General features: G+C 47.6%; 1 protein-coding gene across 1 annotated transcript in view; it reads left to right on the plus strand.

Moving 5' to 3' along the window:
• LOC138585141 (kinesin-like protein KIF26A) overlaps positions 1–27,220 on the plus strand; it is a 51,860-nt gene that overhangs the window by 19,042 nt on the left and 5,598 nt on the right. The window contains exons 5-12 of the mRNA XM_069657405.1: positions 13,674–13,866; positions 15,355–15,594; positions 16,586–16,679; positions 16,766–17,037; positions 17,651–17,834; positions 19,701–19,857; positions 21,401–21,563; positions 22,746–25,908. Of these exons, the coding sequence (XP_069513506.1) occupies positions 13,674–13,866; positions 15,355–15,594; positions 16,586–16,679; positions 16,766–17,037; positions 17,651–17,834; positions 19,701–19,857; positions 21,401–21,563; positions 22,746–25,908 (4,466 nt within the window). The remainder of the gene's footprint in view (positions 1–13,673; positions 13,867–15,354; positions 15,595–16,585; positions 16,680–16,765; positions 17,038–17,650; positions 17,835–19,700; positions 19,858–21,400; positions 21,564–22,745; positions 25,909–27,220) is intronic.

The following is a 27,220-nucleotide window of genomic DNA, read 5'->3' on the forward strand; positions in this document are numbered from 1 at the left end:
TGGAATCATTCAGTTTGCGTAATAACCTGAAGGACTCAGTAACAGAAACTCAAACTCCAGATAAACTCACCTGCACAGGTGTTTCCAGGCGTTCTGACAGACGTATAAAGCCTCTAATGTTTTACTCAAGATGGAACCGTGTCTGGTAAATGTCCTCAAGTGATGTCACCTGAGTCAGCGTCAGTTAAAGGGTACAAGTTTACAAAGCTGCTGGTGCTGAGCTGTGTGTGTGTGTGTGTGTGTACACGCAGGAGGCTGACTGTGAGATCATGTGTGTTTATTCACGTAGTGAAACACAACCTGGGAGTATTTGCTCTTTCAAAGCTCTACACTCCATCCTGCCTGTGATCTCCTGTCCTCTCTCAGCTGTGTTAACCTCCCTCCTCCTCCTGAGCTGTGTCTGATGAACTCTCCTGCTGCTTCCAGCTCCTTGAGGCTGACCAGTGCCCAGTGTGATGAGCTGTTAGCTCGGGTCAGTACAGTTTCACTGTATCTAGCAAGTCACAGGTGGGCTGAGATCTGTCTCACTACAGCGCTATGAAGCCACAACAAACAGATGTTACTGAGATTGAATGACAATAAACAGGCTGAGAGGATGCTGAGAGAACTACATCAGGAGGCAGGGATGTGAGGCTGAGCTCAGGCTGTGTCAGGTCTGTCTGTGAGACGACAAGAACACGACTTTAAAATGACTGTTTTTTGAATGGGGTTTGGTTTGACCGTTAGTGAGTCAACGTCTAGAGAATGTAAACACTTTGAGGCTTCACAGGGTCATTTAAACATTTATCTCAGGTCTCTCTGTACCTCACTGCTCGTCTCTGCTGCAGGCTACATCAGCCACGAACGAGCAGAGCACACCCCAATGTTCACACACCGTCAGAGGAACAGTTGCATGGTGGGTAATGTAGGCGCCAGGTGTGATATCAGTCAGAACAGTGGAGTCTGCACTGGGGGGTCGATCCCTGCAGCAGCTCTCTGCATCGCTGCGACAGAAAACAGCCACTCGCCCTCCTGCTGCTGCCCGCCGCCAACATCCATTTTAACTGAAGCAGCCTGAAGCCGTGAGACAGGAAACAGTGTGTGTGTGTGTGTGTGTGTGTGTGTGTGTGTGTGTGTGTGTGGGTCAGGGGTTACCGGGGAGTTAGCTGGTGTCAGCTTATTTCACAGCGTCTGTGTTTGGAAGCTGCTGAGCTTCAGTTGTAATTATCGCTGACAAACCCCTCAGTGACCCCCCCCCTCGGCTGTTCATGGTACACAGCACACAGAGGACGGGGAGGAGGCCGAGGAGGAGGCCAGGGAGGAGGACGGGGAGGAGGCCGGGGAGGAGGCCGAGGAGGAGGACGGGGAGGAGGCCGAGGAGGAGGCCAGGGAGGAGGACGGGGAGGAGGCCGAGGAGGAGGCCGGGGAGGAGGCCGGGGTGCCTTTGAACGCAGGCCGTCATCGTGTGTTCGTTCAGCCTCATGCTGCAGAGACGACGAGATCTGAGATCATCGAGTTATTAAAGCTGAATGTCCTCACACATGAAACAGAGATGGAGCCCCCGCACACACACACACGCCTCCACGATCATCCCACAGTCAGCTTCAAAACCACACACATGAAGAAGAAGAAGAAGAAGAAGAAGAAGAAGAAGAAGAAGTCGTCCATAATTCAGAGGACAGAGTGAGACATCCTGCTGAAACGTCTCGGTCCGTGAGCTGACGGATGTTAGTGGCGGAGGTGTAGAGGCCTCTCTCTCTACGACACTGAAACAAGCTGCAGACACTGGTAACATTTTACAACCTGCTGCAGAGAGACGACACAAAGACACAAAAGATGCAGAAGTTACTATAACAACTAATGCAAGGAAAAAGCCTCCAGGCCTGTAGGGGGCGCTGGCTGGAAGAGGCTTGGATGATGTTTTATGAAAGAATTATTTAACACAGATGTTTGGGCTGCTGGATGATCAGCTTTCAGACCCACAGAGAGGAAGCAGACAAACAAGGACCGGAGGTAAACAGAGGTGCGTTTGAAAACAGCAGCGAGGCGGTTTTGTTTCTTGTTCGGCTCCTGACACCTCGAGGTCGACTCTGCCAACAACACACTCAAAGTCCTCGCTTCACAGGTGAGACACAGGAAACAGAAATGTCCCGCCCCTTTGCATTGTCTTTTTAAAAAACAAAAACAAATTCTGCTGCAACGAGAGAATTGGACAACACCTGCAACACCTGCAGGAGTTACCACACTTTATCTCCAAGATGCACAGCTGCACCCTGAGCTCGTTGTTTCTTGTGTGAGTATCCTGAATATTTCTGCTCCTCACACTTTCCCAGTGGAACTCCCGAAAACAGGTGAACGATAAATCCAGCTCCCCGCCGAGGAGGGTCGAGTTCCCCAAAGTGGGCTCCTGGCTCCGGGCCCGAGCGTTCGTATCGACTTCCTGGCCTGACGAGCTCCTCTCCTAAAATCGGTGCGAGCGAACAGACTCGCTGCATCAGTGTGCTCCACAGCTGCAGCAATGCACCAAAACCTGACCTGCAACACGCAGGCTGATTACACATGCAGGGTCTGATGTCAATGAAACACAAGTCAGAGCTGCTGCTGACTTTGAAAAGTTTCATGAATGTAAATCAGAGCGATCACAGAGGACGAGCCTGAAGCTGCGGCCGTCTCCTCTCAGTCCCATCATCACATTAAACTGACGTGTGGAAATCTGAGGCTGCTTATCAACATTTCCCCCGAGACAAAGTAACGGCCTCACTTTGCTTCTTTTGTTTAACCTACAGGCCCGAAAAGTCTTTAGTGTCATGAGGATAAAAGCAGCAAATCTTCTCGTTTAACAAGCGGAAACCATCGCTACAAAAGATGGTGATGAGTTCAATTCAATGTTTCTGTGCTTTTAAACAACCTGCAGAGCAGCAGCTCCTGTGAGCTTAAATCAGTGTTTTTCTGAATGGAGCCTGGTGTGTGTGCAGAGAGCGATGTAACGTCTGTGTGTGGTTAAAACAATCATCTTCCTCTGTAACAAAAAGGTCTATCTCTGTAGGGATCCTTTCTGTCATGTTGTCACACACTTAGAAGAACAATCTGAGCCTGTCAGTGGAAACAACAAGAACTTTTAGTGGACGACCTTTGACCCATCAAGGATTATGTTGCAGCCTGTCTCACGGCCCGTCTGCTCCTGTAACCTCCACATGTTCCTGCAGTATTTAAGTCGAGACTCTGTGTGTGATTTGTTCCGAGCCTCTCTTCCCTGTTACATCATGCGTTCATCATTCTGACTGTTTTTATTGCTTCCCTGAAAGTCAGACCTCCCACACAGGGGGAAGCGTCTGCAGGGTGTCTGTTCAATCAGATGAGTTCATACTGCAGAGACAGTCTGCGCTCACTACGAAGACGCTGCTATTTGTGCGTGTTAGGGCTCAGACTGTCCAGCAGACTGAGGATCATGTTTGTGTCCTCACACCAGACGAGCTTCCTCTTAAACCACTGAAAGCGATCGCTCCGTCAAGAGACTCGCCTCAAACAGGGAGGTAAAGAGAGGTCAGACTGACAAGCAAACTTTGATCTGTAAACATGAGGCAGTCGAACTCTAACCCCAGCGTGAGCCTTGCTGGTTCCCTCTGACCTCTGAGAGAATGCACCCCCCCATCCCCTCTCTCTGTCAGTGCTGCTTCTTCAGCCATCAGCCGCCGAGGAGGGCGGAGGACAGAGTCTAAGTTTAGACGTGCAGACAGTGTGTGTGTGTGTGTGTGTGTGTGTGTGTGTGTGTGTGTGTGTGTGTGTGTGTGTGTGGCAGGATAATTAGCAGGAAGAAGCCGCCTGATGCTGCAGAGGTGGAGCTGCTGACAAGCTGCCGTCTAATGAAGGCTGAGACAGACCCTCCTTTAATATTTCCATTAAGACTTTATAAAACTGCCACCGCACAGCTTACATCTTTGCTACACTGTCTCTGTCTCTGTGAGTGTGCTGACCCTTAAGATGACCTTTAGTTATATTTTTCTGCAAGTTTGAAACCGAATAATCAAACAGTCCTGACTCCCTGCACGGGCCGCCACTGATAAATCAACGTATGAGCTAACGAGCAGGTACGGTGAGCACAGTCACAGAGAGCTGCTAATCAGTGCTAACATATAAAGAGTGTAAACAGTGTGTGAGACGTGTTGGACGGTCTGTTCGTCCAATAAAGCGCACACACAGATTGTCTGTCTGATATTTACATGAACAAATCTCCAAAAGGCTCCAACAGCACAAACACGGCCCAGAGGTTACGTTCAGTGACTGAGTTAGCTGAGGGGACACCTAGCAGACAGCTAGCAGCTCCCAGCTGTCACTCAAAGAGGCCACGCCCCTAATGCTGCATCACTGTAAGCCTTAATATAATGTAAACAGGTGAGCTGTATAAAGATTCTCCCCGTACAGTTCTCATGAAGAGAGAAATGAGCTATAGAGACCCAAACTGTTTTTTGTGCCAGGCTGTAAACATGTTTATTTCTGCTGTAAAGTTTAACATGGGGCTCTATGGGGACTGACTCACTGCTGGAGGCAGCCTCAAGTGGACACCAGAGGAACTGCTTGAACTCTTCAGCCCCGCAGGACGCAGCTTTGTTTACAGCTGTGCTTAATGAGGGCTAAACACAGTATTGATAAATGGTTTATTTATTTGATTGTGATTAGTTTTATATTGGCTTCTTTCTTTTGATGACCAACAACGGCTGTAAAATAAACACATAATAATAAGTGAAGCCTGAGCGTCAGTCTGAGCGTCACCTCTCTGAGGCCGACTCTGACACGTCTCCTCAGGCTGCTCACCTCGTATCGATCGGTGTCTGCTTCACAGTATTGATCGGGCTGGACTGGATATGGATCTGTGGACGCTCCCTGATAGATCGGCTCAGGATACTTTCGCTCCTCTCCGCAGATATGATCCAGTTTTTGTTACAGTATCGATCTGATCACTCATCATCTGTCAAACCAGGCTCGGTCATTGATTTTCTATTTTAACCCCGACACGCCTCATGTGGACTTCTGATCCACAGATTCATGTTGTGTGGAAGCTCAGTGAGTGAAGCTGGATTATTTCCAGATTATAACAGAGCTGATTCGACACTGAAGCAGACTAAAGACTGTTCACAGACGCTTTCTGAAACCAGTTCTTTTTTCTCCACAGTTCAGTCTGCAGAAATGGAAAGTGATGGCATGCAGTGGCAGAGAATGGCTAATAATTGTGTAAAATAATGGATGATAACTGGCTAGTATTGGCTGGTTATACCAGTGATGAATTGTCATGTCAAGTAATTATAGTGACGGGAAGTTATGGCTCCGGCTAGAATAGTAAGTTAGAGCTTGTAGTGGAGCAGTAAGTAAAAACAATGATGTAAAGAAGAAGACAAACTTAATGAATCCCTGAAATTCAATGTTATTGTTATTACAGACATGCTGCAGCACATGTCACTCCACTGTACCTCCACTGCTCGTATCCCTCCACTGCCCGTATCCCTCCACTGCCCGTATCCCTCCACTGCTCGTATCCCTCCACTGCCCGTATCCCTCCACTGCCCGTATCCCTCCACTGCTCGTATCACTCCACTGCCCGTATCCCTCCACTGCTCGTATCCCTCCTCTGCTCGTATCCCTCCACTGCCCGTATCCCTCCACTGCACGTATCACTCCACTGCCCGTATCCCTCCACTGCCCGTATCCCTCCACTGCACGTATCACTCCACTGCCCGTATCCCTCCACTGCCCGTATCCCTCCACTGCCCGTATCCCTCCTCTGCTCGTATCCCTCCACTGCCCGTATCCCTCCACTGCCCGTATCCCTCCACTGCTGGTATCACTCCACTGGCTCCCAGTCGTCGCTCGCATCAAATTCAATCCCTGTCGCTCGCTTACAAACAGCAACAGAAACGTCTCCTGCCTACCTGAACGCCCTCATCCAGGTGTACACTCCGTCCCGCCCACCACGCTCTGCCACTGAAAGGCGCCTGGTGCTCCCATCACAACAGGGCCCTAAGTCTCTAACTAGACTCTCTCTGTCGCCCCCCGGTGGTGGAACAAGCTACCAAACTCCATTCGGTCCGCAGAGTCCCTTTGACCTTTAAGAAGAAGCTAAAGACCCAGCTCTTTATGACCTCTTACCTTCATGATGTTGATGCTATTGATGATGATGATGATGATGATGATGATGATGATGATGTTTTCCTTGTTGATGTTGCTGACGCCCTGTGCTCTGCCTGTCAGCACCTGTGTCCGATCACACCTGAAGCTGTGTGTTGGCTCTTACTGACTCCGTCCCCTCCTGTCTCGACCGTTGCTTGTGTCGTATTAACTCTGATCAGATGTTCGTTGCTTTGGACAGAAGCGTCACACTGTAACACTGTAACATTATAAATCGTCAGACTGACAGGTATACAGGTTGTGCAGTAATGAGGTTAATGTAAACACATAATTCACTGTAATAACAAGTTCCAGGTTTCAAGTCGTAAACACAGTTTCGACTCATGATCATTTCATTGCTTATATAGGCCTTACACTTAGCATGCAGCTAACGTTAGCATCAAACCGCTTCCTTGCTAACTTTACTTTTTGATAGTGTTAAACGACATCTTTGACACGTGACGTGGAGCCTGGAAGTAAAACAAAAGGACCTTTAAGATGACAACATGAAAATGACTGAAAGGATTCATCGATTATCAGAAGTGTTGGGTATCAATTTATTGATTAATCATCCTAGTTTGTTTTTAAAGGAACGATTGGAGGAGGAAAAAACTGTTCATTTATTAAATATAAAAAACTTCATTTATGTATCGATCCATCAGCAAACACACACACACACACACACACACACACGCACACACACACACGCACGCACGCACACACACGCACACGCACACGCACACACACACACACACACATACACGCACACACACACACACATACACATACACACACACGCTGAGAGTCTTTGAAGTCCAGTAGTGGGGGGGCAGTGGGGGTGTCTGTCATCTCATGAAGTATTCATGTAGCATGTCAAGTGTGGGTGTGTGTGTGTGTGTGTGTGTGTGTGTGTTCCCGGTTGCTGTGTGTTGACACGATGAGGAGGCGGGGCTGTGAAGAGAGAGGGGGAGGAGGGAGGTGGAGGAGGAGGAGGGGGGAGGAGAGGGAGGGAAGGTGAGCGAAACAGACGGACGGACGGACGGAGGGGAGGAAGGTTGGAGCATCGCCAGCGTTTCCCGGCAACAACAGCATCGAGGAGCAGGAATCCACCCGCTCCTCATTCACTCCTTTATTTCTACCTCTAATCCTTTATTCCTCCTCTGCTGCTGCTTCCCTTCATCCCTCCCTCTCTCTCTCTCTCGCTCTCTCGCTCTCTCTCCCTGAGTTAGAAGAGGAGGAGGAGGAGGAGGAGGAGGAGGAGGAGGGAGGGGTGGAGAGGAAAAGCATTGCGATACTGCAGGAACAGACTGAGGAGCTACAGGAGAGGAGAGAGAGAGAGTGAGGGAGGAGAGGAGAGGTGGAAGAAGGAGGAGAATAGGTAAATAAGAAGGGAGAATAAATGGACAACAGGAGGGAGATTTAAAGGACAAAAACAGAAGATAAAGGTGAGAGAAAAGAGAGAAAAGGAGGGAGTGGACGAAGCTAAAGAAAAGAGGCGTAAAGAGAGAGAGGGGGAACGATAGAAGAGAAGATTAAAGTAAAGCTAAAGACTGCAGAAAAAGAGGAAAAGAGGTCAAGTGAAAGAAAGACAGCAGAGAGAAATAAAGAGGAAGAACACTGAAAGAAAGAGGAGAGCAGGAGCAACAAGGACACATGGACCGGTCTACACTGTAGACTTTCAGGTGGAGATTTGGTGCATATTTTGGATGGATGGACAGATGGAGGGATGGATGGATAGAAAGCAGATCAATCTTTTTCATCTTTCTCGGTGGACAAACTGAACCTCCTCAGAACTCTGCAGGACTTACGTGTTCCCTCGGATCATGCCTCAGCAGAGACTCCTGTCATTTATCGTTATAAACTTCCAGCCGCTCGCACCGACTCTGATCGTCCAGGCTTCGTGTCAGAGATGAAACTCGAGGACGCAGATTGATGGACGGGTGGAGAGTTTCACCGATGTGTGAAGGATCGAGCGATAACTGCCGTCGATTTGATTGACGAACGACTGAAACCTGTTGGAATATTTCCAGAGGATTCCCTGAGGAGTTTGGTGGGACGGACACATCTCTCTCTCTTTGCAGATGATGAAAGTCTGTTTATGGATATTTTAAGGATCATTATGGACCGATTCATTCCTGTTAGAAGTTCAATCTTGTAAAACTGTCTTGTTAACTGTTGGATAAAAGTAGCGTTTACTGACCTTAAAGATAAATCTGAACGTTTGTTAGCAGACGCACAGAAAGATGTGGTTCATGAACAAAGACAAATCTTTGAGAACTCATTTTAGTCTCCCAGACGTCATTTCACGATGAAAACAGAATGATGGTCAAAGTTTGTAGCCAATCATCTTCTGATACGTAAACGTTTAACTTTCTCTGACAGACCAGGAGCATCTAAAGTTCCCACAGTGAGTTTGGTGTTAACGATGTTGCTCTACAGATGACCTGAGGAAGAGATTGGTGGATAGGTGATCAGTTATCTGACAGTTATAGATAAATGTATACCATTGGATGTTTGATAGTAGAAGTACATTTGATTGACTCCATCCTGAGGACTTTGCTGGACTCTGGACTCTTGTTTCGTAAACACATTTGTCTGGATGTTGGATTGAACGAACCTCTTTGAACGCTCTCTTCGCGTCGTCCTCCTTCCATCACTTCTGGATCCTCTCAGAGATCTTCTCACTGCCATGCTTCACCGTCTCTTTGATCGCTGAGCCTGGATGAGAGTTGTCAGATTTCCCTCCATCGTGGTCTCGTTGGATTAAATTTGCTTCTTTACGATGATGAACGAGGAAGAGTTTGGATCTGGTTCCTCTTCAAGGCGAAGAACTTTGAGCAGATAATGGATTGGAAGGAACTGTGAGTATCAGTGTTTCCTCCACAGAACCAGCTGTGTTTATCCGTGTTCATGAGTCTTTTTCTGACGCATGAAAACAGTGATCGGCGTGTAGGGTAGAACTTTAAATTGGTTTTAGTCTTGGGTCTACTTTTTGACGGTTTGGGTCTCAGACTGTTACTCGGTCTTGTCTCTGTGGTCTCAGGACTATAGTTCAAGATTGGCCAGGACCACAAGAGCTGACACATTGTTGTTCCTAGAACAGTTAAACGCCTCAACGTAAAAGAATGAATGTTTTAAAAAGGGTTGTTTGCCCGGCCATGAGCTCAGGGTTTGTTCCTCTAATCGAGCCGAGTTTGAAAACAGCAGATCAAACATGTCACTAAAGTCTGATCTTAGTTCTTGTGTGTTTTGAGTTCCCTGACCTCCTCTCTCTGGCTCACTCAGTCACCCAATCATCCCCTCACTGTGTGTGAAGATACAGAAAATCAAGTCTCTGCCTTCATGTGGAGGAGTAACCACTCTAAAGATGTTTCATGGTCATGGTGGAAGAGTTACTGGTTTGGGCGGACGATAACACAGAGAGGTGGACAGATTGAAGGAGGTTAAACTGGTTTGATCACAGAAAACCAAGTAAAATCTGCACCCATAAATTTCACCTTTTCAATGTGTTTTGAGGCATTTCCCATGGTGCACTTGGATATACTGAACAGGCCTCTATATGGCAATGAAAAGTAAATGAAGAGGACTGTGTGTTTTTCTGTGGGTGGGAATGTGGATCGTTCGGTACCAGTGGTTTGCATGTTCCACTCACACTGGTCTCGGCCTCGCTCATGACCTGATCTCGTTCTAGGTGGTCTCAGCTACGACTCCAACGATGGGTGTCACTTTGTTTATCAGTTTCTCAAACGAGCGTCAGATTTCAGGGTGTTGATCTTCTTGGTGATCATTATTCTGCTTTCTCCATCTTCTACTCTCTCGTTCTTGTTCTTCTCCTCCTCCTCCTTCTTCCTTTTCTTCCTCTTCTCCTCCCCTTCCTCCTTCGTCTTCTTCTATTTCTTCTTGTTCTCCATCTTCTTCGTCTTCAACTTCTTTCTCTTTTTGTTCTTCTCCTTTTTCGTTGTCTTTTGCTCCTCTTCTTTTTCTTCTCCTTTTTCTCCTTTGTCTTCTTCTTCTTCCTCTCCTCCTCCTCCTTCTTCTTCTCCTTCTTTCTTGTTCTTCTTCCTAATCTTTGCACATCTCCCAGTCTTGGTCTTGGCCTCTGCCTCAGTCTCGGTCTCGGTCTCAGCCTCGGTCTCGGTCTTGGTCCTTGTCCTGGTCCTGGTCCTGGTCTCGGTCTCGGTCTCTGTCTCTGTCTCTGTCTCTGTCGTTGTCGTTGTCGTTGTCGTTGTCCTGGTCCTGGTCCTGGTCTTGGTCTTGGTCTTTGTCCTGGTCCTGGTCTTGGTCTTGGTCTTGTTCTTGGTCTCGGTCTCTGTCTCTGTCTCTGTCTCTGTCGTGGTCGTGGTCGTGGTCCTGGTCCTGGTCCTGGTCTTGGTCTTGGTCTTTGTCCTGGTCCTGGTCCTGGTCTTGGTCTTGGTCTTGGTCTTTGTCTTGGTGTTCTGGACTACATGTCATTGAAAGTCTCTGGTTTACGGGGGTCTGTAACAAGCGTCAGACTTGAGGCTGCTGATGTGTTCATAGAGTCGTATGAGACAGTGAAGAAACGAGCAGAGGAACAGGCGTAGTCCAGATTTAACAGTGAGTTCATTCATGGAGCAAAGGGACAGTTAACTTTAATGCTAGGTGATAAAGATGGAAGATAAAGAGGTGCTCCTTCAGACTCTTTCCTTTGCTCTCTGAGGTCTCTTTCTGTTTCAGGCGGTAAATATATCACAGTCACATGATTAACCCTTTGTGTCCTGCTGCCTCCATCAAACAGAGTTTCTGTCCTCCTCTCTGCACCTTCACTCTGCACCTTCACTCTGCACCTCCTCTCTGCACCTTCACTCTGCACCTCCTCTCTGCACCTCCTCTCTGCACCTTCACTCTGCACCTCCTCTCTGCACCTCCTTTCTGCATCTCCTCTCTGCACCTTCACTCTGCACCTCCTCTCTGCACCTTCACTCTGCACCTCCTCTCTGCACCTCCTCTCTGCACCTTCACTCTGCACCTCCTCTCTGCACCTTCACTCTGCACCTCCTCTCTGCACCTCCTCTCTGCACCTTCACTCTGCACCTCCTCTCTGCACCTTCACTCTGCACCTCCTCTCTGCACCTTCACTCTGCACCTCCTCTCTGCACCTCCTCTCTGCACCTTCACTCTGCACCTCCTCTCTGCACCTTCACTCTGCACCTTCACTCTGCACCTCCTCTCTGCACCTCCTCTCTGCACCTTCACTCTGCACCTCCTCTCTGCACCTTCACTCTGCACCTCCTCTCTGCACCTCCTCTCTGCACCTCCTCTCTGCACCTTCACTCTGCACCTCCTCTCTGCACCTCCTCTCTGCACCTCCTCTCTGCACCTTCACTCTGCACCTCCTCTCTGCACCTTCACTCTGCACCTCCTCTCTGCACCTACTCTCTGCACCTTCACTCTGCACCTCCTCTCTGCACCTCCTCTCTGCACCTCTTCTCTGCACCTCCTCTCTGCACCTTCACTCTGCACCTTCACTCTGCACCTCCTCTCTGCACCTTCACTCTGCACCTCCTCTCTGCACCTCCTCTCTGCACCTTCACTCTGCACCTCCTCTCTGCACCTCCTCTCTGCACCTCCTCTCTGCACCTCCTCTCTGCACGTCCTCTCTGCACCTCCTCTCTGCACCTTCACTCTGCATGGAAACTGCTGCCTAACAGTGGCCCAAACATTGACTGGTCATTGATCATTAGATAGAAAGTGTTTCTCATCTTGTCAGCTGAATGAACTTAGCATATAAGTTACATTAAGTTAGTTCCTGTTAGCACTGAGGCTAACCACCAACGGCTGAACGTTCCCCTTCCTTTTTCTGTCACGTCACCTGAAGACAAAGGTAGATGTGATTACACGCTCTGTTCTCTGATTGGAGAGGAGTTTAAAGGGATGAAGAGGAGGAAGAAGAGGAGCGCAGGGACACTCTTCTTCTTCTTCTTCTCTAATGATGACAGATCTGAGTCTCCTAGACCTCCCATTGATCCAACTTCTCCCTTTTCTTCTTCTTCTGAAGCTTCTTCATCTTTTTCTTATTTCTTATTGATCTTTTTGCTGTTGTTGTTCTTCTTCTCTCTTTTCTTCTTTTTCTTCTTAAGCTCCTCCTCCTCCTCCTCCTCCTCCTCCTCCTCCTCCTCCTCCTCCTCCTCCTCCTTCATTTCTTCTTCCTTGTCTACTTTTTCTTCCTCTGTTGAATATTTTGTGTTCACAGATTTCAGAACTGTTTCATATCATAATAATCTGTCGTGTTAGGAGAAGATATCTTTGGGTTGTGGTTAGAGAAAGATGCAGCTCTGACTTTACAGTGAAGAGGAGACACGAGTGTTTAATAACTTTAATCCTTCTGCGTCTCTTTGTCTCTCTCTGTGTGTGTGTCTGTGTGTGTCTGTGTGTTTGTGTGTCTCTGTGTGTCTCTGTGTGTCTGTGTGTGTCTGTGTGTGTCTGTGTGTCTGTGTGTCTCTGTGTGTGTTTGTGTGTCTCTGTGTGTGTGTGTGTCTGTGTGTTTGTGTGTCTCTGTGTGTCTGTGTGTGTGTGTTTGTGTGTCTCTGTGTGTGTTTGTGTGTCTCTGTGTCTCTGTGTGTGTTTGTGTGTGTCTGTGTGTGTTTGTGTGTGTGTGTGTTTGTGTGTGTCTGTGTGTTTTTGTGTTTGTGTGTCTCTGTGTGTCTGTGTGTGTTTGTGTGTCTGTGTGTGTCTGTGTGTGTTTTTGTGTTTGTGTGTCTCTGTGTGTCTGTGTGTGTGTGTGTGTGTGTCTGTGTGTGTTTTTGTGTTTGTGTGTCTCTGTGTGTCTGTGTGTGTTTGTGTGTGTCTGTGTGTCTCTGTGTGTCTGTGTGTGTTTTTGTGTCTGTGTGTGTCTGTGTTTGTTTGTGTGTCTGTGTGTGTCTGTGTGTGTCTCTGTGTGTCTGTGTGTCTGTGTGTGTTTTTGTGTCTGTGTGTGTCTGTGTTTGTTTGTGTGTCTGTGTGTGTCTGTGTGTGTCTCTGTGTGTCTGTGTGTTTGTGTGTGTCTGTGTGTGTCTGTGTGTGTTTGTGTGTGTTTGTGTGTCTGTGTGTGTCTGTGTCTTTGTGTTTGTGTGTGTTTGTGCGTGTTTGTGTGTGTTTGTGTGTCTGTGTGTGTCTGTGTCTTTGTGTCTTTGTGTCTTTGTGTGTCTGTGTGTCTGTGTGTGTCTGTGTGTGTTTGTGTGTCTGTGTGTGTTTGTGTGTGTTTGTGTGTCTGTGTGTGTCTGTGTCTTTGTGTTTGTGTGTGTTTGTGTGTGTCTGTGTGTGTCTGTGTCTTTGTGTTTGTGTGTGTTTGTGTGTGTCTGTGTGTCTCTGTGTGTCCGTGTGTGTCTGTGTCTTTGTGTCTTTGTGTGTCTGTGTGTCTGTGTGTCTGTGTGTGTTTGTGCGTGTTTGTGTGTGTCTGTGTGTCTGTGTGTGTTTGTGTGTCTGTGTGTGTCTGTGTCTTTGTGTTTGTGTGTTTGTGTGTCTGTATGTGTCTGTGTGTCTGTGTGTATCTGTGTGTGTTTGTGTCTCTCTGTGTGTGTCTGTGTGTGTTTGTTCAGGGCGGCTCAGAAGCTCAGTCTGTCCCGCAGGAAGAAGTCCCAGCCGGGCCCCGCCTCCCCGCCCAGCGAGGCCCCGGGGCCCCTGCTGTACACCGGGGGCTTCAGCGGGGCCCTGCAGCTCTCTCCGCCCTCTGTCCCACCATGCCTCCTCCGGGCCGGGTCAAAGGTCAAGGACACGCCGGGGATGGGGAAGGTGAGACGTCATGTTGTTACCCAGAATGCCCTGCGGTGGATCAGAGTCCACGTCAGCTGGTTCTCAGGCTGCTGGAATCTCGTGAACGCCGTCTGAGACGTCGGGGGGGGGGGCAGGTTGTGGGAAACTGCCGTTGTGGGAAAATGTGGGGGGGGTTTTGATGGGTGGGCGGGGTCACAGGGTCGTCAGGATGAAGGAACTTCCTGTTCCTGCATGAAGGAGACTTTGTGTTCAGAGACAAAGAAGCACATTTAAGACTTCTGTTTTCTCTCCTGTAGCAGTGTGCTGCGTTAGCCGTTAGCAGCTCCAGTCTGACTGTATGGCAGTCTGTGAGTTAATGGTCCTACTTCTCTTGATTCATTCCCTCAGTAAACTCCTGCTGCAGGTTTCTGCTCGGAGGCCCAAAGCTTTGAAATATGTTGCTGTAGGTCTCCGAGGCAGAGCGAGCAGGTGGGTCCGGTCTCAGAGCAGCGTGTCGGGCCTCTGACGGCTTTCACCGGCCGGTCAGAGATCTGCTGAGTCAGCGCTGTTTGCAGCCAGGAGGTCGAGTTTAAATCCAACAACAACCTGAGACGCAGCAGATTTTAGACGACGTGTCGCTGCGAGCTGACGGAGCGAATCATCAGCAGACAGGAAGCAGCTGATCTACAGTCACAGACAAAAACACAACATACACCTGCACTGTGTCGACAGATACCTGTAATATATATACTGACAGCATTTACTACATTTGATATGAGGAGAGAGCTGCTCTGTAGAGTTGATTTAAAAGGTAAAGACCTGTCACACCTTGATTCAGGTGTTACGTATCTGTTCCTGTGTTAGTCCTCAGATTGAATCAAACTGAGCTCGCAGTGGAAAGTCTGATTATCCTCTCAGTCTCTGCTGGTTCTCTCACCGTGACGACGAGCCGCTCCGAGTATTAACGAGGAAGAGTTCATCACCAGTTCCTCCTCCGCCTCCTCGCTCAGTTCATCCAGACTCCACTTTCAACAACAGAATCAATTATGTAGAATCATCTGCAGGACTCAGCTGAAACCACAGACACATGTAGTTCATTAAGAGTTCTCTGAGATTCAACAAAAGAAATCAGTTGGAGAGGAAGAGGAGAAAAGCAACGACGGAGCAACGTGAAGAGAGAATGGAGGAGGGAGAGAAAGATAAAGGGAACAGTGAAGAAGAAAGAAAGAAAGAAAGAAAGAAAGAAAGCAGGGACAGAAAGAGGGAAGCTAATGATTTAAAAGCAGCGACTTGGCAGCAATAGTTAAAGTTGTAACAGTTGTCATGAAGAGAGAAATGAGCTATAGAGACCCAAACTGTTTTTTGTACCAGGCTGTAAACATGTTTATTTCTGCTGTAAAGTTTAACATGGGGCTCTATGGGGACTGACTCACTGCTGGAGGCAGCCTCAAGTGGACACCAGAGGAACTGCAGGGTTTGATGGTGGTCCTCGCTCCTCTCTGATGTGGACTTCCTGTCTGTCTCCAGGTCAGGGTGATGGTCCGGATCTGTTCGGTCCACAGCAGCGAGTCCTCAGAGTCCATGTCCCTCCTGAAGGTGGACGGCAGAAAGAAGCAGCTGACTCTCTGCGAGACGTCGGCCGGCAGTAACTCCTCCTCCTCCTCCTCCTCTTCATCCTCCTTTTCCTCCTCCTCCCAGAGAAGATCCTCCTCCTCTGCTCCAAAGACCTTCATGTTCGATGCTGTCTTCACGCAGGATGCTTCACAGGTGAGACGGGACCAGGTCGGCACACCTGGAGTTCCTGCTCGCTCGTTGAATTTCAGAGAAATGTGTTTTTCACGAGCCAACTTGGATGTTTTGAAACTGCGGGAGAAAAAGGGTTAGCAAGCATGAGATGCTAACTTTCTAGCCAGATGTTTACTGACAGCAGGGACACATATATATATATATCTATATATATATCTATCTATATATATATTTGAAAACGTCTTCATTTGAAGCTAGATAAGCACATGAGAGCAGGACTCATCAATAATGTTCATTTTGACTTCCAGCACATCATTCAGATGTCACAGTTCTCTTTCAGAGTAAAGGTTGAACATGCAGAATGATGAAATGTTGCACTCCCACACGTGAGGACGTGAAGAGACTCTGCAAACACACACACACTCAAAACTTGCTCTTACTCTCAGTCACTTTTTCAGTCTGACAAAAGTTAAAATTCGAAGCACACAGCTGAAGTTTGAGCTCTTCATCAGGATGTCACCTCTGCAGCTGCACGCCGTCCATCCCCCGAGATACAGCAGGAGGCGTGTATAGATCAGAGAGAGAGAGAGAGAGTGTGTGTGTGTGTGTGTGTGTGTGTGTGTGTGTGTGTGTGTGTGCGACAGAGGTAGAGTTACCTGTCAGAGGATCTGAGATGTGATACAGACCTCCTTGCGGTGAGCAGACGTCAGGGAGCAGCTGAATGAAGACGGATGTGATCATGTGATTCATAAAAACACCCGGTGACATTCAGAGAGAGACACAGGCTCTACAGCTCAGGCTGGATGAGATTAACGTTGCTGTCACTTTAAAACACTTTCACATCCGGCAGGCGCTCTAAGAGGTGGTGGGATGGGGCGGGGGAGCTGCTCGGTCACTGCTGAAGACCCGTCTCTTCTCTTCTTCAACAAAGAAGTTCCTCCTGGGTGTGTTACCTGCGTGTTAACTGGTCAGTCCTGATTGGTCGATACTAACTGGACCTTGTTCCTGATAGGCTGAGGTGTGTTCAGGGACGGTGGCTGAGGTCATCCAGTCGGTGGTTAACGGAGCAGACGGCTGCATCTTCTGCTTCGGACACGCTAACCTGGGTAATTACACAAAACTCGACACAAACACACACACACACACTTTTCTGACATGTCACTTCATTGGTGTGTTGACTCCGCCCCCCCAGGTAAAACGTACACCATGATTGGTCGGGACTGCTCCACCCAGAGCCTGGGCGTGGCTCCGACAGCGATCTCGTGGCTCTTTAAGGTGATCGAGGAGCGGAGGGAGAAGTCTGGAGCTCGATTCTCCGTCAGAGTGTCGGCCGTGGAGATCTCCGGCCGGGAGGAGACGCTCACCGACCTCCTGTCCGACTTCTCCTCCTCCTCAGCGGGGGGCCACCAGGAGGCGTCAGGCCCCGCCGTGTCACTGAGGGAAGACCCCCTCTGTGGATCCCAGGTAGAGACAAACTCATCCGCTTCCTCTCACACCTTTTTATCTCCTCGCCTCCTTCCCTTCACTTCCTCCCTTCCTCTCTGACCTCCTCTTCACCCCGGGGACTTCATCTCTGTCCACGACTGTCCAATTAGTCCTGACCTCCCTCCTTTTATTCTGATTCCCTCTGTTTTATCTCCCCTGGGCTCCTGCTGTCTGACACTTTTTTAAATCTCATCTCACTTTAATTTTCTCTCTCCTTCTTTTTTCTTTATCGAGCCTCATTCTGTCGAGTTCCTGTTATCGTTCTCTCAGTTTTATCGGGGGAAACTCGTCAGTCACGTCGTTTTTCTCTCTAGATGAGACATCTCTGTGAACTCAAGATGACTTTGTTCTTCAGCTCTGACGTTTGTCTTCCTCTAACAGCCCCTTATGTTTGGATTTAATCTGAGGGGGGCACAGTGTCAGAAAACCAGCCGTGTGTAACCTACAATATGACTGGCTGTTAGAGCGGTGTAGTCTGGCTCCATCAGTCACATGCACAGCACCTCGCTCACAGTATTCACAGGTTCGTTTTGAGATGAGTCACTATCGTCCTTCTGTCATTTCATTGTCTCGTTTTCTCTCTCGCCTTCAGCTGCAGAACCAGACGGAGCTGCGGGCGACCTGTGCAGAGCGAGCTGCCTTTTTCCTGGACGCCGCCCTGGCAGCGAGGAGGAGCAGCTGGGCGCCGAGTGACCAAGAGGCTCGGAGGAACTCGCACTTCCTGTTCACTCTGCACCTCAACCAGGAGAGGCAGGACAAGAGCAGCAAGGCGGCAGGTCGGCGTGGTTATGGTTATTAAAATGACACGCTGTTGATTATTTTGACTCAATCCCTGCTGTCCCAAATCACATCATGTGGATTCCTACGCAGCTGAAAATAGTCCCCAACAAGTACACCAAATCCTCCTTTTGGATCAAAGCTTCAGTTAGAGGTGAAACTATAAACATGTGAGGTGTTGAGGTGTAGAAACCAGTGAGCTTGGAGCAAAGAGCCACTCATCGCTCCGTCAAGAATACAGTTTTTACTCTGCCATTCATCTCCAAACACGTAGCTGCTAATGAGCCTCATTTGAAGCTTCCGACATGCTCTGAGGCGACATTAACAAGCAGAGAGGCTACGCTAACGCCGCCTCCGCCCACGTCTACCTGTCACACACAGACATTTCCACAGTTACTAGTGTTTCACTGCCTCTCCGTCCGGCTGGAATAAATCTGCATGGCTGATGAGGCCTGAAGCCTCTGTGTCCTGTAGTGTTTATAGACTGCTGGATATAAAAGTGTACACTCAGCCGCTCTCAGCACTTTCTAAATCTTGCTGATGTGGGCTGCTGATTGTTCACGCCATCATTTCTCTGCCTTGATGAAATGAACGGGCAGTTAAAAGAAGCAGAGCGATACCAGACGGATCTCATCTGAATATTGCATCTGCTCAGAGACCTCCAGGGTCCATGACATAAACACACAGTTCTTTATAGATTTTAACATCAGCTTATTAAGATTGAACATTTTAAACATGCACACAGACCACTTAATCTTTATAGATTATAAAAGAAAATATATATATATAAAGGAATATATATATATATAGGAATCTGTTGTTTTAATGTTCAACTTGCCAGATCTAAAAAAAAGGCCCGTGAACTTCCTTGGCCGTAGTATTGCTCGATACCTTCCCCAAAGGAGCTGGGTCAAACCAACTTATGTCTCGACATTGGTCTTAAATTTGAGACTTGTGGATCTTGTTTTATGACCATACTTCAAGACCTGTGAGTCTTATCTTTGGACTTGACTTTAGAACCCTTGCCTTGACTATGGGACCCGTTGCTCTTGACTTCTTCTTCTTGTCTTAGGACTTGAATTTGGGACTTGGGAGGCTTGTCTTGGGACTTGACTTGGGATGTGTTGGTCTTGACTTCTGGACTTGTCGGTGTTGACTCTTAACTTGACTTCAGGATTTGTTTGTCTTGCCTTTGGGATTCTGAGTTTTTTCAGGATGTGACTTTGAGCCTTGTTGGTCTTGTCTTGGATCTGGACTTCTGGAGTTGTTAGTCTTATCTTACAGGACTTCTCAGGACTTACATTTGGTACTTGGTAGGCTTGACTTTGGACTTGTTGATGTTGTCTTAAGTCTTATAACCTTGGGAGTCTTGTCTTGGGACCTGTTGCTCTTGACTTCTTCTTCTTGTCTTTGTTCTTGACTTGGGACTTGTTGGTCTTGAATTGGGACCTACATGTTTTGATTTGGGACATGAGAAACAATGCCTCTGAGCTCTCAGTCAGGGTCGTATCAACAGTTTTTGGCCATTGATCTGAATCCACAGAGCAGAATCATGTAAGTCTGAGCTCTAGTGTCCAAAGAGAGAAAGCTCCACGCACATTTTATCATATTTTAACATGTTTAGTTTACAGTATGAATTAGACTTAATGGGAGACATGAAGAGCAGAGGATGCATGGGGTCTTTGTCACCTCTTGTGCCAGGTAATTTTGAAACGGTCAATCAATTATTAAAATAGCCATTGATTATTCTTCTGTCCATAAACAAACGAATCAATTCACCAGTCATTGAACCAACAATCATTCCAGCACTAATGAGCAGTTAAAGAGGCTGTATTTTTGTATATCCTTCCTCCTCTCCATCTCAGTGTCTGGGCGGAGTCGTCTCCACCTCCTGGATTTGGGGAGCTGTGAGATGGACATCAGCAGGACCAGAGAGGGAGGCGGGGGTCAGTGTCTATCGCTGTCTGCGCTGGGGAACGTCATCCTCGCCCTCGCCAACGGCGCCAAGCATGTTCCCTACAGGTACGAGGGCGCACACTGAGCATTATAATGAACCCAATGAGGGGTCAAAGGTCACAGATGCCAAAAAACAGATGGACCAGAGATTCCTGTGAGTACAGAGAGAAGTGAGGGCGATGCAGAGGCATTTGAAATGAGTTTTCAGTCAGTCCTAAATGGCTGATGAACGATTCACTTTCTAATGCTAACAGACGTGTGTACTCAGGCCTCTGGGTGTTTGTTATGCTCGCTGCTTGTTTTGGTTAATTTCAGGCATTTGGTCTGGCTCGGTGCCTCACTTAGATCTTCTCTTTATTTATAGGCTGTTTCATTTTTTAGGGATGTCGTTTGTCGGCATATTTTTGTTTCTATCAGATTTTCTGCTCATTTGTAATTTGTGCAGCCAAAATGCCAGCAATTTTAAACACAGTGTAACAACACAGCATTGCCACATTATATCAGCATGTTAAGCTTGGCGTAAGTGAAACATGGCTGTCAAGTGAATATGGTGAACTGAGGGCGCTAGGAAGGATAATGAGGGTGCTAGGAAGGATAATGAGTGCGCTAGGAAGGATAATGAGGGCGAAAGGAAGGATAATGAGGGCGATAGGAAGGATCATAAGGGCGCTAGGAAGAATAATGAGGGTGCTAAGAAGGATATGGGTGCTAGGAAGGATAATGAGGGCGATAGGAAGGATCATGAGGGCGCTAGGAAGGATATGGGGGTGCTAGGAAGAATAATGAGGGTGCTAGGAAGGATAATGAGGGCGCTAGGAAGGATAATGAGGACGCTAGGAAGGATAATGGGGGTGCTAGGAAGGATAATGAGAACGCTAGGAAGGATAATGAGGGCGCTAGGAAGGATATGGGGGTGCTAGGAAGGATGATAAGGATGCTAGGAAGGATAATGAGAACACTAGGAAGGATAATGAGGGCGCTAGGAAGGATATGGGGGTGCTAGGAAGGATGATAAGGATGCTAGGAAGGATAATGAGAACACTAGGAAGGATAATGAGGGCGATAGGAAGGATAATGAGGGCGCTAGGAAGGATAATGAGGGCGCTAGGAAGGATATGGGGGTGCTAGGAAGGATGATAAGGATGCCAGGAAGGATAATGAGAACACTAGGAAGGACAGTGCAACAGTTTAATGTAAACCAATTGTAAAGTTGCTGGAAGTTGTTTGCATGTTTTGTTGAGACAAAGAAGGCGGAGAGTCATTCAAAGATGGAGACTTCCTTAAATATCAGAGATGGATCTTTTGCTTCTGGTTGTAGTTATGAAAGGAAGCTGAGTTTGCAGTACGTATGTGATTCTAGCTTTACTCCAAGCATGTGCATTTCACTCCATTACTACAGAACGCATGCTACGCAGAGTTCAAAGTGAGCTTCATTAAAGTGAGATGAGGGATCATTCCCATCCATTCCTTTTTGCTTATCTGTGCCCCACTGTTGCGGGAGGTAATGAATGGTTTCTGGGCTCCTGTGGGGTTTCTCCGGCCTGTAGCGTATCTGCTCTTTTTTCCTCTTTTTGGGGGCTAACGAGGGGTTTCTTGATGTATTATTCAGGGACAGCAAGCTTACCATGCTGCTCAGTGAATCCCTGGGCAACATCAACTGTCGAACCACCATGATCGCCCACATCTCCGACTCCCCGGCGAACTACATGGAGACGCTGACCACAGTGCAGCTGGCCTCCCGCATCCACCGCATGAGGAAGAAGAAGTCAAAGGTACTTCATTTTTTATTCAGGTTTTATTTCTTCTGCTTGATGCTGTCAATGATTTCTGTTACAAGCTGAACATTTTAGTTTGCTAATATTCAATGACAGAACAGTTTGGTGATTTATTTCATTTATAAACAAAGTAAATCAGCACATATATTTTAGTGATTATTAAGAGTCAACAGAATTTAACTTGAAAGGTTTTTTATTATAGTTCCTCTGTTGGACAGATTTCATGCATGCGATTTCAAGATGTTTCAAAGGTTAACGATTAAAACGTCATCCTTATTTCTGAACATTTCAATCTTCACGATGAAACATCTCAGAACACTAAACTAAAACTGAAAATTACTTTATTCATCCTTTAAGGGGAAATTCCAGCCAGCAAGTTTCAAAGCTTAAATTCAAGTCAACAATAATTTACACAAATTAGAGAAATTAAATCATTTAAGAAATGGTCACTGTGGTTGGCCAAATGTTCAAGTGCATTTATTATAAACAAAGTAAACTTAGCATTGTTCAACCGCGGCTTCTGGAATGAATAAAACTTCCTTCTAAAAGCAAATGACAACACAGGTCGACAACAGTAATTATTGATGAAGCACGTTTCTAAAATATGTCAGCCTAAATAACAGTGGAATTGTGTTATAGTGTTTTTTTATATTGGAGCTGATAATCGACCTCTAAAGGAATTATTAAGATTTAAAGGTTTAGTTGTTGCTTACAAGTAATTCCAGGAGCTCGATCACTTTTTGATGTTCAATAAAGTTTTGTCTCTGAATGAGGTTGAGATGCTCTCCTGACGGTGTGACAGTAAATACCTTCCAATCTATAATGTAAATCTCTATGACCAGGTCAGAGTCATACAGCCTTAATTCATTGAGTTTTTCTACCATAGTACGACAGATAATCTATATGACTGTTCCTATGGGGGCGGTAGCCTCTGTGGTTAGACGAGAAAGGCTTCCACTGTCATTAGAGGGTGTATTTGTACTTTATAGATTGAAAAAGCAATATGTGAACAGGAGTTACAAGCTTATACATTTCATTGACATGAATTTGAATCCAGCCCACAGTGCGTACTTTTAACCTCACACTGTATCGACAAAGGAAGCTCTAGGAATGAATTCCCCTCAGGATGGTCACTGTGTAATATGCTAATACTGTGTACATTTCTTTTTTTATCTGCAGTATGCTTCCAGCTCGTCTGGAGGGGAAAGTTCCTGTGAGGAAGGCCCATCCCATCGACCTCCTCATCTTCGACCCCTCCACCCTCGGATCGTGGCCCTTGATCCAGACACACCCCTGCTTCTCTCCAGCGATCCCGACTACTCCTCCAGCAGCGAACACTCCTGCGACACCGTCATCTACGTTGGGCCTGGAGGAGCAGCCATATCAGACCGGGAGCTCAGCGACAATGAGGGACCACCTTCTTTTGTTCCTATCATCCCCTCCCTGAACAAAAAGCGAGTCAAGGATGCACCCAGGCCTGATGGCGACCACTTTAAGTGTGACACGTTTGCAGAGCTGCAGGAGAGACTTGACTGCATTGACGGCAGCGAGGGCCCTGCCACATTTGGCACTGAGGGAAAAGCAGCACTGACAGTGGCTCTCAGGACTCAGACGGGAGCTACTAAACCAACAGAGCCAATGTCTCCACCCAAATCTGATAACAACTCCTCCCACAGGTTCTTAGAAAGCACACCAACCCCATGCACAAATAAACAGGATCAGGAACAGTCCAAGTTCCTGTCAGCCAGTTTTCTAATGGATACTTCCAAGCGGACAAGTGCAGATGGGGAAAAACTTTCAGTCAGCCCCTTTCAGCCATGTGTGTTAAAGCCATCCTCAGAGCCTGTGGTGCGAGAGAAGGTCTACCTTAAAGGAGGTTTACCCAAACCGTCGGCTTCACCACCCTTGCCCAGGACATCCAGGGCAGCATCTCAGTTTGGGGAGGTTGTTGGTAGGACTCCACCTGTGGGTATGAGTCAACAAACACTGAGGCAAGGCCAGACAGCGGGGTCTACTGACATGGAAAGCATCCCTCTTACAAGCAGATACCCAATGGAAGTCAATAATCTTCAGGCAGCTCTGTTAGGAAGATGCCTCGACAGGGACTTTCTGAGGACCACCATTACACTCCAGCAGCCTGTGGAGTTGAACGGGGAGGATGAGCTTGTGTTCACAGTGGTGGAGGAGCTTCCACATGGCATTGTCCCAGACAATGGGCGTCCCTCAAACCTCCTCAGTTTTAACACTGATTGCTCCAGGCAGGCCTCAGCACCTGGCTCTCGCCCTGTAAGCATCATCAGCAGCATCAATGATGAGTATGATGCTTACACATCTCAACAAGGAGCAGTAGGACCTGGGGCTGATGATGGAACCAACTGCCAGGAAATGGTGTTTTCCCAACATGGTAACAAGCAGCCAACAGTTGGCTCATGGCCAAGTCAAGGGTGCGCTCTTTTGGAAAGTGAAGGCATTAATTCAAAAGGCAGACTTTATTTGAAGGACAAGAACATGGCACCGGAGACTGCGTCCCTGCTAAACTCGCCATCTATAATTCATAAACAGCCATTTTTGCATCATGGCATTAAGAGCTCCCTGAATGACAGTGGTGTGTCTTTCTCAGAGCTAGACAGTGTTCCAGGTACTCCAAACAAACCTTTTACCAAATGCTCTCCCACCCCTGACACAATCAAGCCCTCTTTCAAAGGCTCCTTCAAAGCAAGAGCCAATACTCTAAGCACCTCAACATCCACCCTTACTCTCCATCGCTCTGTCCATTCCAGTCTTCCCAGGAAAACCAAGCCTACCTCATCTGGGACCGTGGCCTGCAGCAGACAGGAAGGCAGACATGATGACTTTTTGCTTCAGGGAAGCAGAGACTTTGATCCCAGAGAGGCTGAATTTCTTTCTGCAGGTAAGCCACCACGAGGTGGCATAAGTAATTTTTCCTCTAAGAGGCCCGGAGGGAAGAGTAACAGTGTACCCCGGCCACCAAAGGCACAAATGTCATCAGCTCAAAGGATTGTGGATGGCTGTGAAAAGACAAGCAGCAGGAGATCAGATACTCTCATCAAGCTGCCACGTCTCACCCGAGGTGCAACAACTCTAGGGACTGTTTCTACTCCCCAGAATCATGAGGGCCCTTCAGTGACAGGAACCCTCAGATTTTCATCCTTGGGAAAAAAGTCAAATGGCCAAAAAAGCAGCATGATCTCCAGGTCTGGATCTGGAAACATCTCTCCTCCTGCTCATCCTGTCAGACAGTCAAGCCAAGAACTAAAGACACGGACAGTACAATCTCCCAGTGCCTTTAAAACAAGTAGCGACTTTGGAACAAACTCTTTCCCTAAGACATCAACCTCAGAGGACCAAGTAACCGTCAGGATCCGGGCAGAATCCTTCAGCCATAGGACATCTAGTTTAAAAACTGAACATGGCTTTGCAAGAGCATCTTCAAGCCTGAAAACAAGAGGGGCCAAAGCAGAGCCTTCCAGGTATTATGGTAGTCTGATGTCTCTGGATAAATGTGACAGTCAAACCTTAGGTGGGTCACGGCCTGAACTGTTCAGGGAGGACAGTGGTGCTACTCTAGGAGGAAACAACAGGTCTAACAGACCAGTGCCAAGACTTGGAGTTCCAGCCTCCACCTCCACATCTGCTTCTTCTTCCCAAGGTACTCCTGGTGCTACAAGCAAACTTTTGCAGGTCAAAGGCAATGGCAGCTCACGGGCTGCAGTTTATGGAGGAGCAAAGGTTCGAACTCTGTCTACCAGCAGTTCCAAGAGCCTGAGCTCCTCTAAACCACTTGATACAGAAGCTGGACGCCACACGAGCCTACCCCCAAGTGGAAAGTCCCCAGCTCGATCAGGGACAGGAGCAAAGATGGGAAGAGGGACCATCATGGGAACAAAGCAAGCCATCAGCAGGGCAGCTAACAGCCGGGTCAGCGAGCTAGCCACTGGTAGCCAAAGGAAGCAACTCAGTAGGGAGCCTGGAGTAACAGAAAATGATGGCAGTGATAGCGGGACTAGTAGTGTCAGTGGGTCACCGAACAACACGCCACTACCATCACCCTATAGCAAGATCACCGCGCCTCGGAGGCCACAGCGCTACAGCAGCGGGCATGGCAGTGATAACAGCAGCATCCTCAGTGGGGAGCTGCCCCCCGCCATGGGCCGCACTGCTCTGTTTTACCACAGTGGGGGGAGCAGCGGCTATGAGAGTATGATTCGAGACAGCGAGACCACGGGCAGCACCTCTTCAGCACATGACTCCATGAGCGAAAGTGGAGTGTCCTCGTCCAACAGAAGCAGAGTTTCTAAATCGCCCAAGAAGAGAGGAAACAGTGAGTCCAAAGGTAGCACACATTCCGAATTATTTTCTCTATTACAATCAAACATGATGAAAGATGATGGGTCAGTAACAACATTCTGTCAAAGCGAACATGTCAATTTGTGACCTTTTCAATCGTCCATTTAAGTTCTAACGTTATCAACAGTCCACGCTGCTGCAGGGGGCAGACGGCCACCATTAGTAGAAGGTTAAACATATTGACTTGTCTTGATGTTAAAGAAAGAAGTCATTCAAATCTAAGGGTTGACAACAACAAAAAACGGTGTTATGGTTCATCGAATTTCACACTTTTGGGGTGTTATATTTACTCAGATTGACGATTGATTCATAGTCAATATACTTTATATTGTTATAGTAGAATCCGACAGCAGCCAATGAGGGAAACCGGATTCATGCTGAAATGAAAAAAAGCAACTTTTGAAAAGAACGTAAAAGTGAATACTCAAAAGGAAAGGCTGCGTCACTTCTTCATCCTGTCCAATTATTATTGAAATGAGGTTTTTATATCATCACAGAGGTTTAATGCTCAATTTGGACATTCAACAACTATTTCTCACTTTTCTGATTCAGAAAGTAAAACAGCCATAAAACTCTTCTGGAAGCAACGTCGAAAAATTTACATATTTATGACTTTTTCCAAAATCGCTCCCATCCATCAGAGAGTGTGATGATGGGATGAGAGCGGCTCTTCAGTTCAATATTTTCATGAATGCTGAGCACACTGAAGAGTCCAGGTGTTATTACAGCTGTGGGAGCATCTATCAAAGACTATTTCAGCGCATGAATTCATCCCTACGCTCGCCGTCATCGTAAAATCGACATCCATGCCCATTATCTGGGCCGCTGTTGTGCTGTGTTCTGCCTCTGTGGTGTTGCCGTACAGCAGCTGATTGTGATTCATGCGGCTCGGCGGCTCGGCGGCGGCGGCGGCGGCGTCACCCGGGTCAGGCAGCCTGATGCATATGGAACCAGCCCTCGTGTGATCTGCCTGCCATCAGTCTGTGGATCTCAGCTCGTTTCTGCCTCATGAATATTTCATGAAGCCTCGGCGATCCCCTGTGTACATATCCAACTCCAATTATCACCCACACAGCCCCCCGCCCCCCATCCACTCCACAGCACACACACCCACACACACTCCTCCTCAATCTGTCACTACTGTAGAGTCCTCACTTACAGACCCCGAGTGTGTTAATAACCAGTGTTTGTTTCAGTGTACGCTGTCATAATCATTAAATTAATCTGTTCAGCAGCTTTCTGACGATATTTGCACACAGTCGTTAAAGATAAAATTCAGGTCTGTA

This window comes from Semicossyphus pulcher, unplaced genomic scaffold (genome assembly GCF_022749685.1).
Source record: "Semicossyphus pulcher isolate SPU_LCO1_2020_fin unplaced genomic scaffold, fSemPul1.0.p SCAF_11, whole genome shotgun sequence".
NCBI classification, from domain to species: domain Eukaryota; kingdom Metazoa; phylum Chordata; class Actinopteri; order Labriformes; family Labridae; genus Semicossyphus; species Semicossyphus pulcher.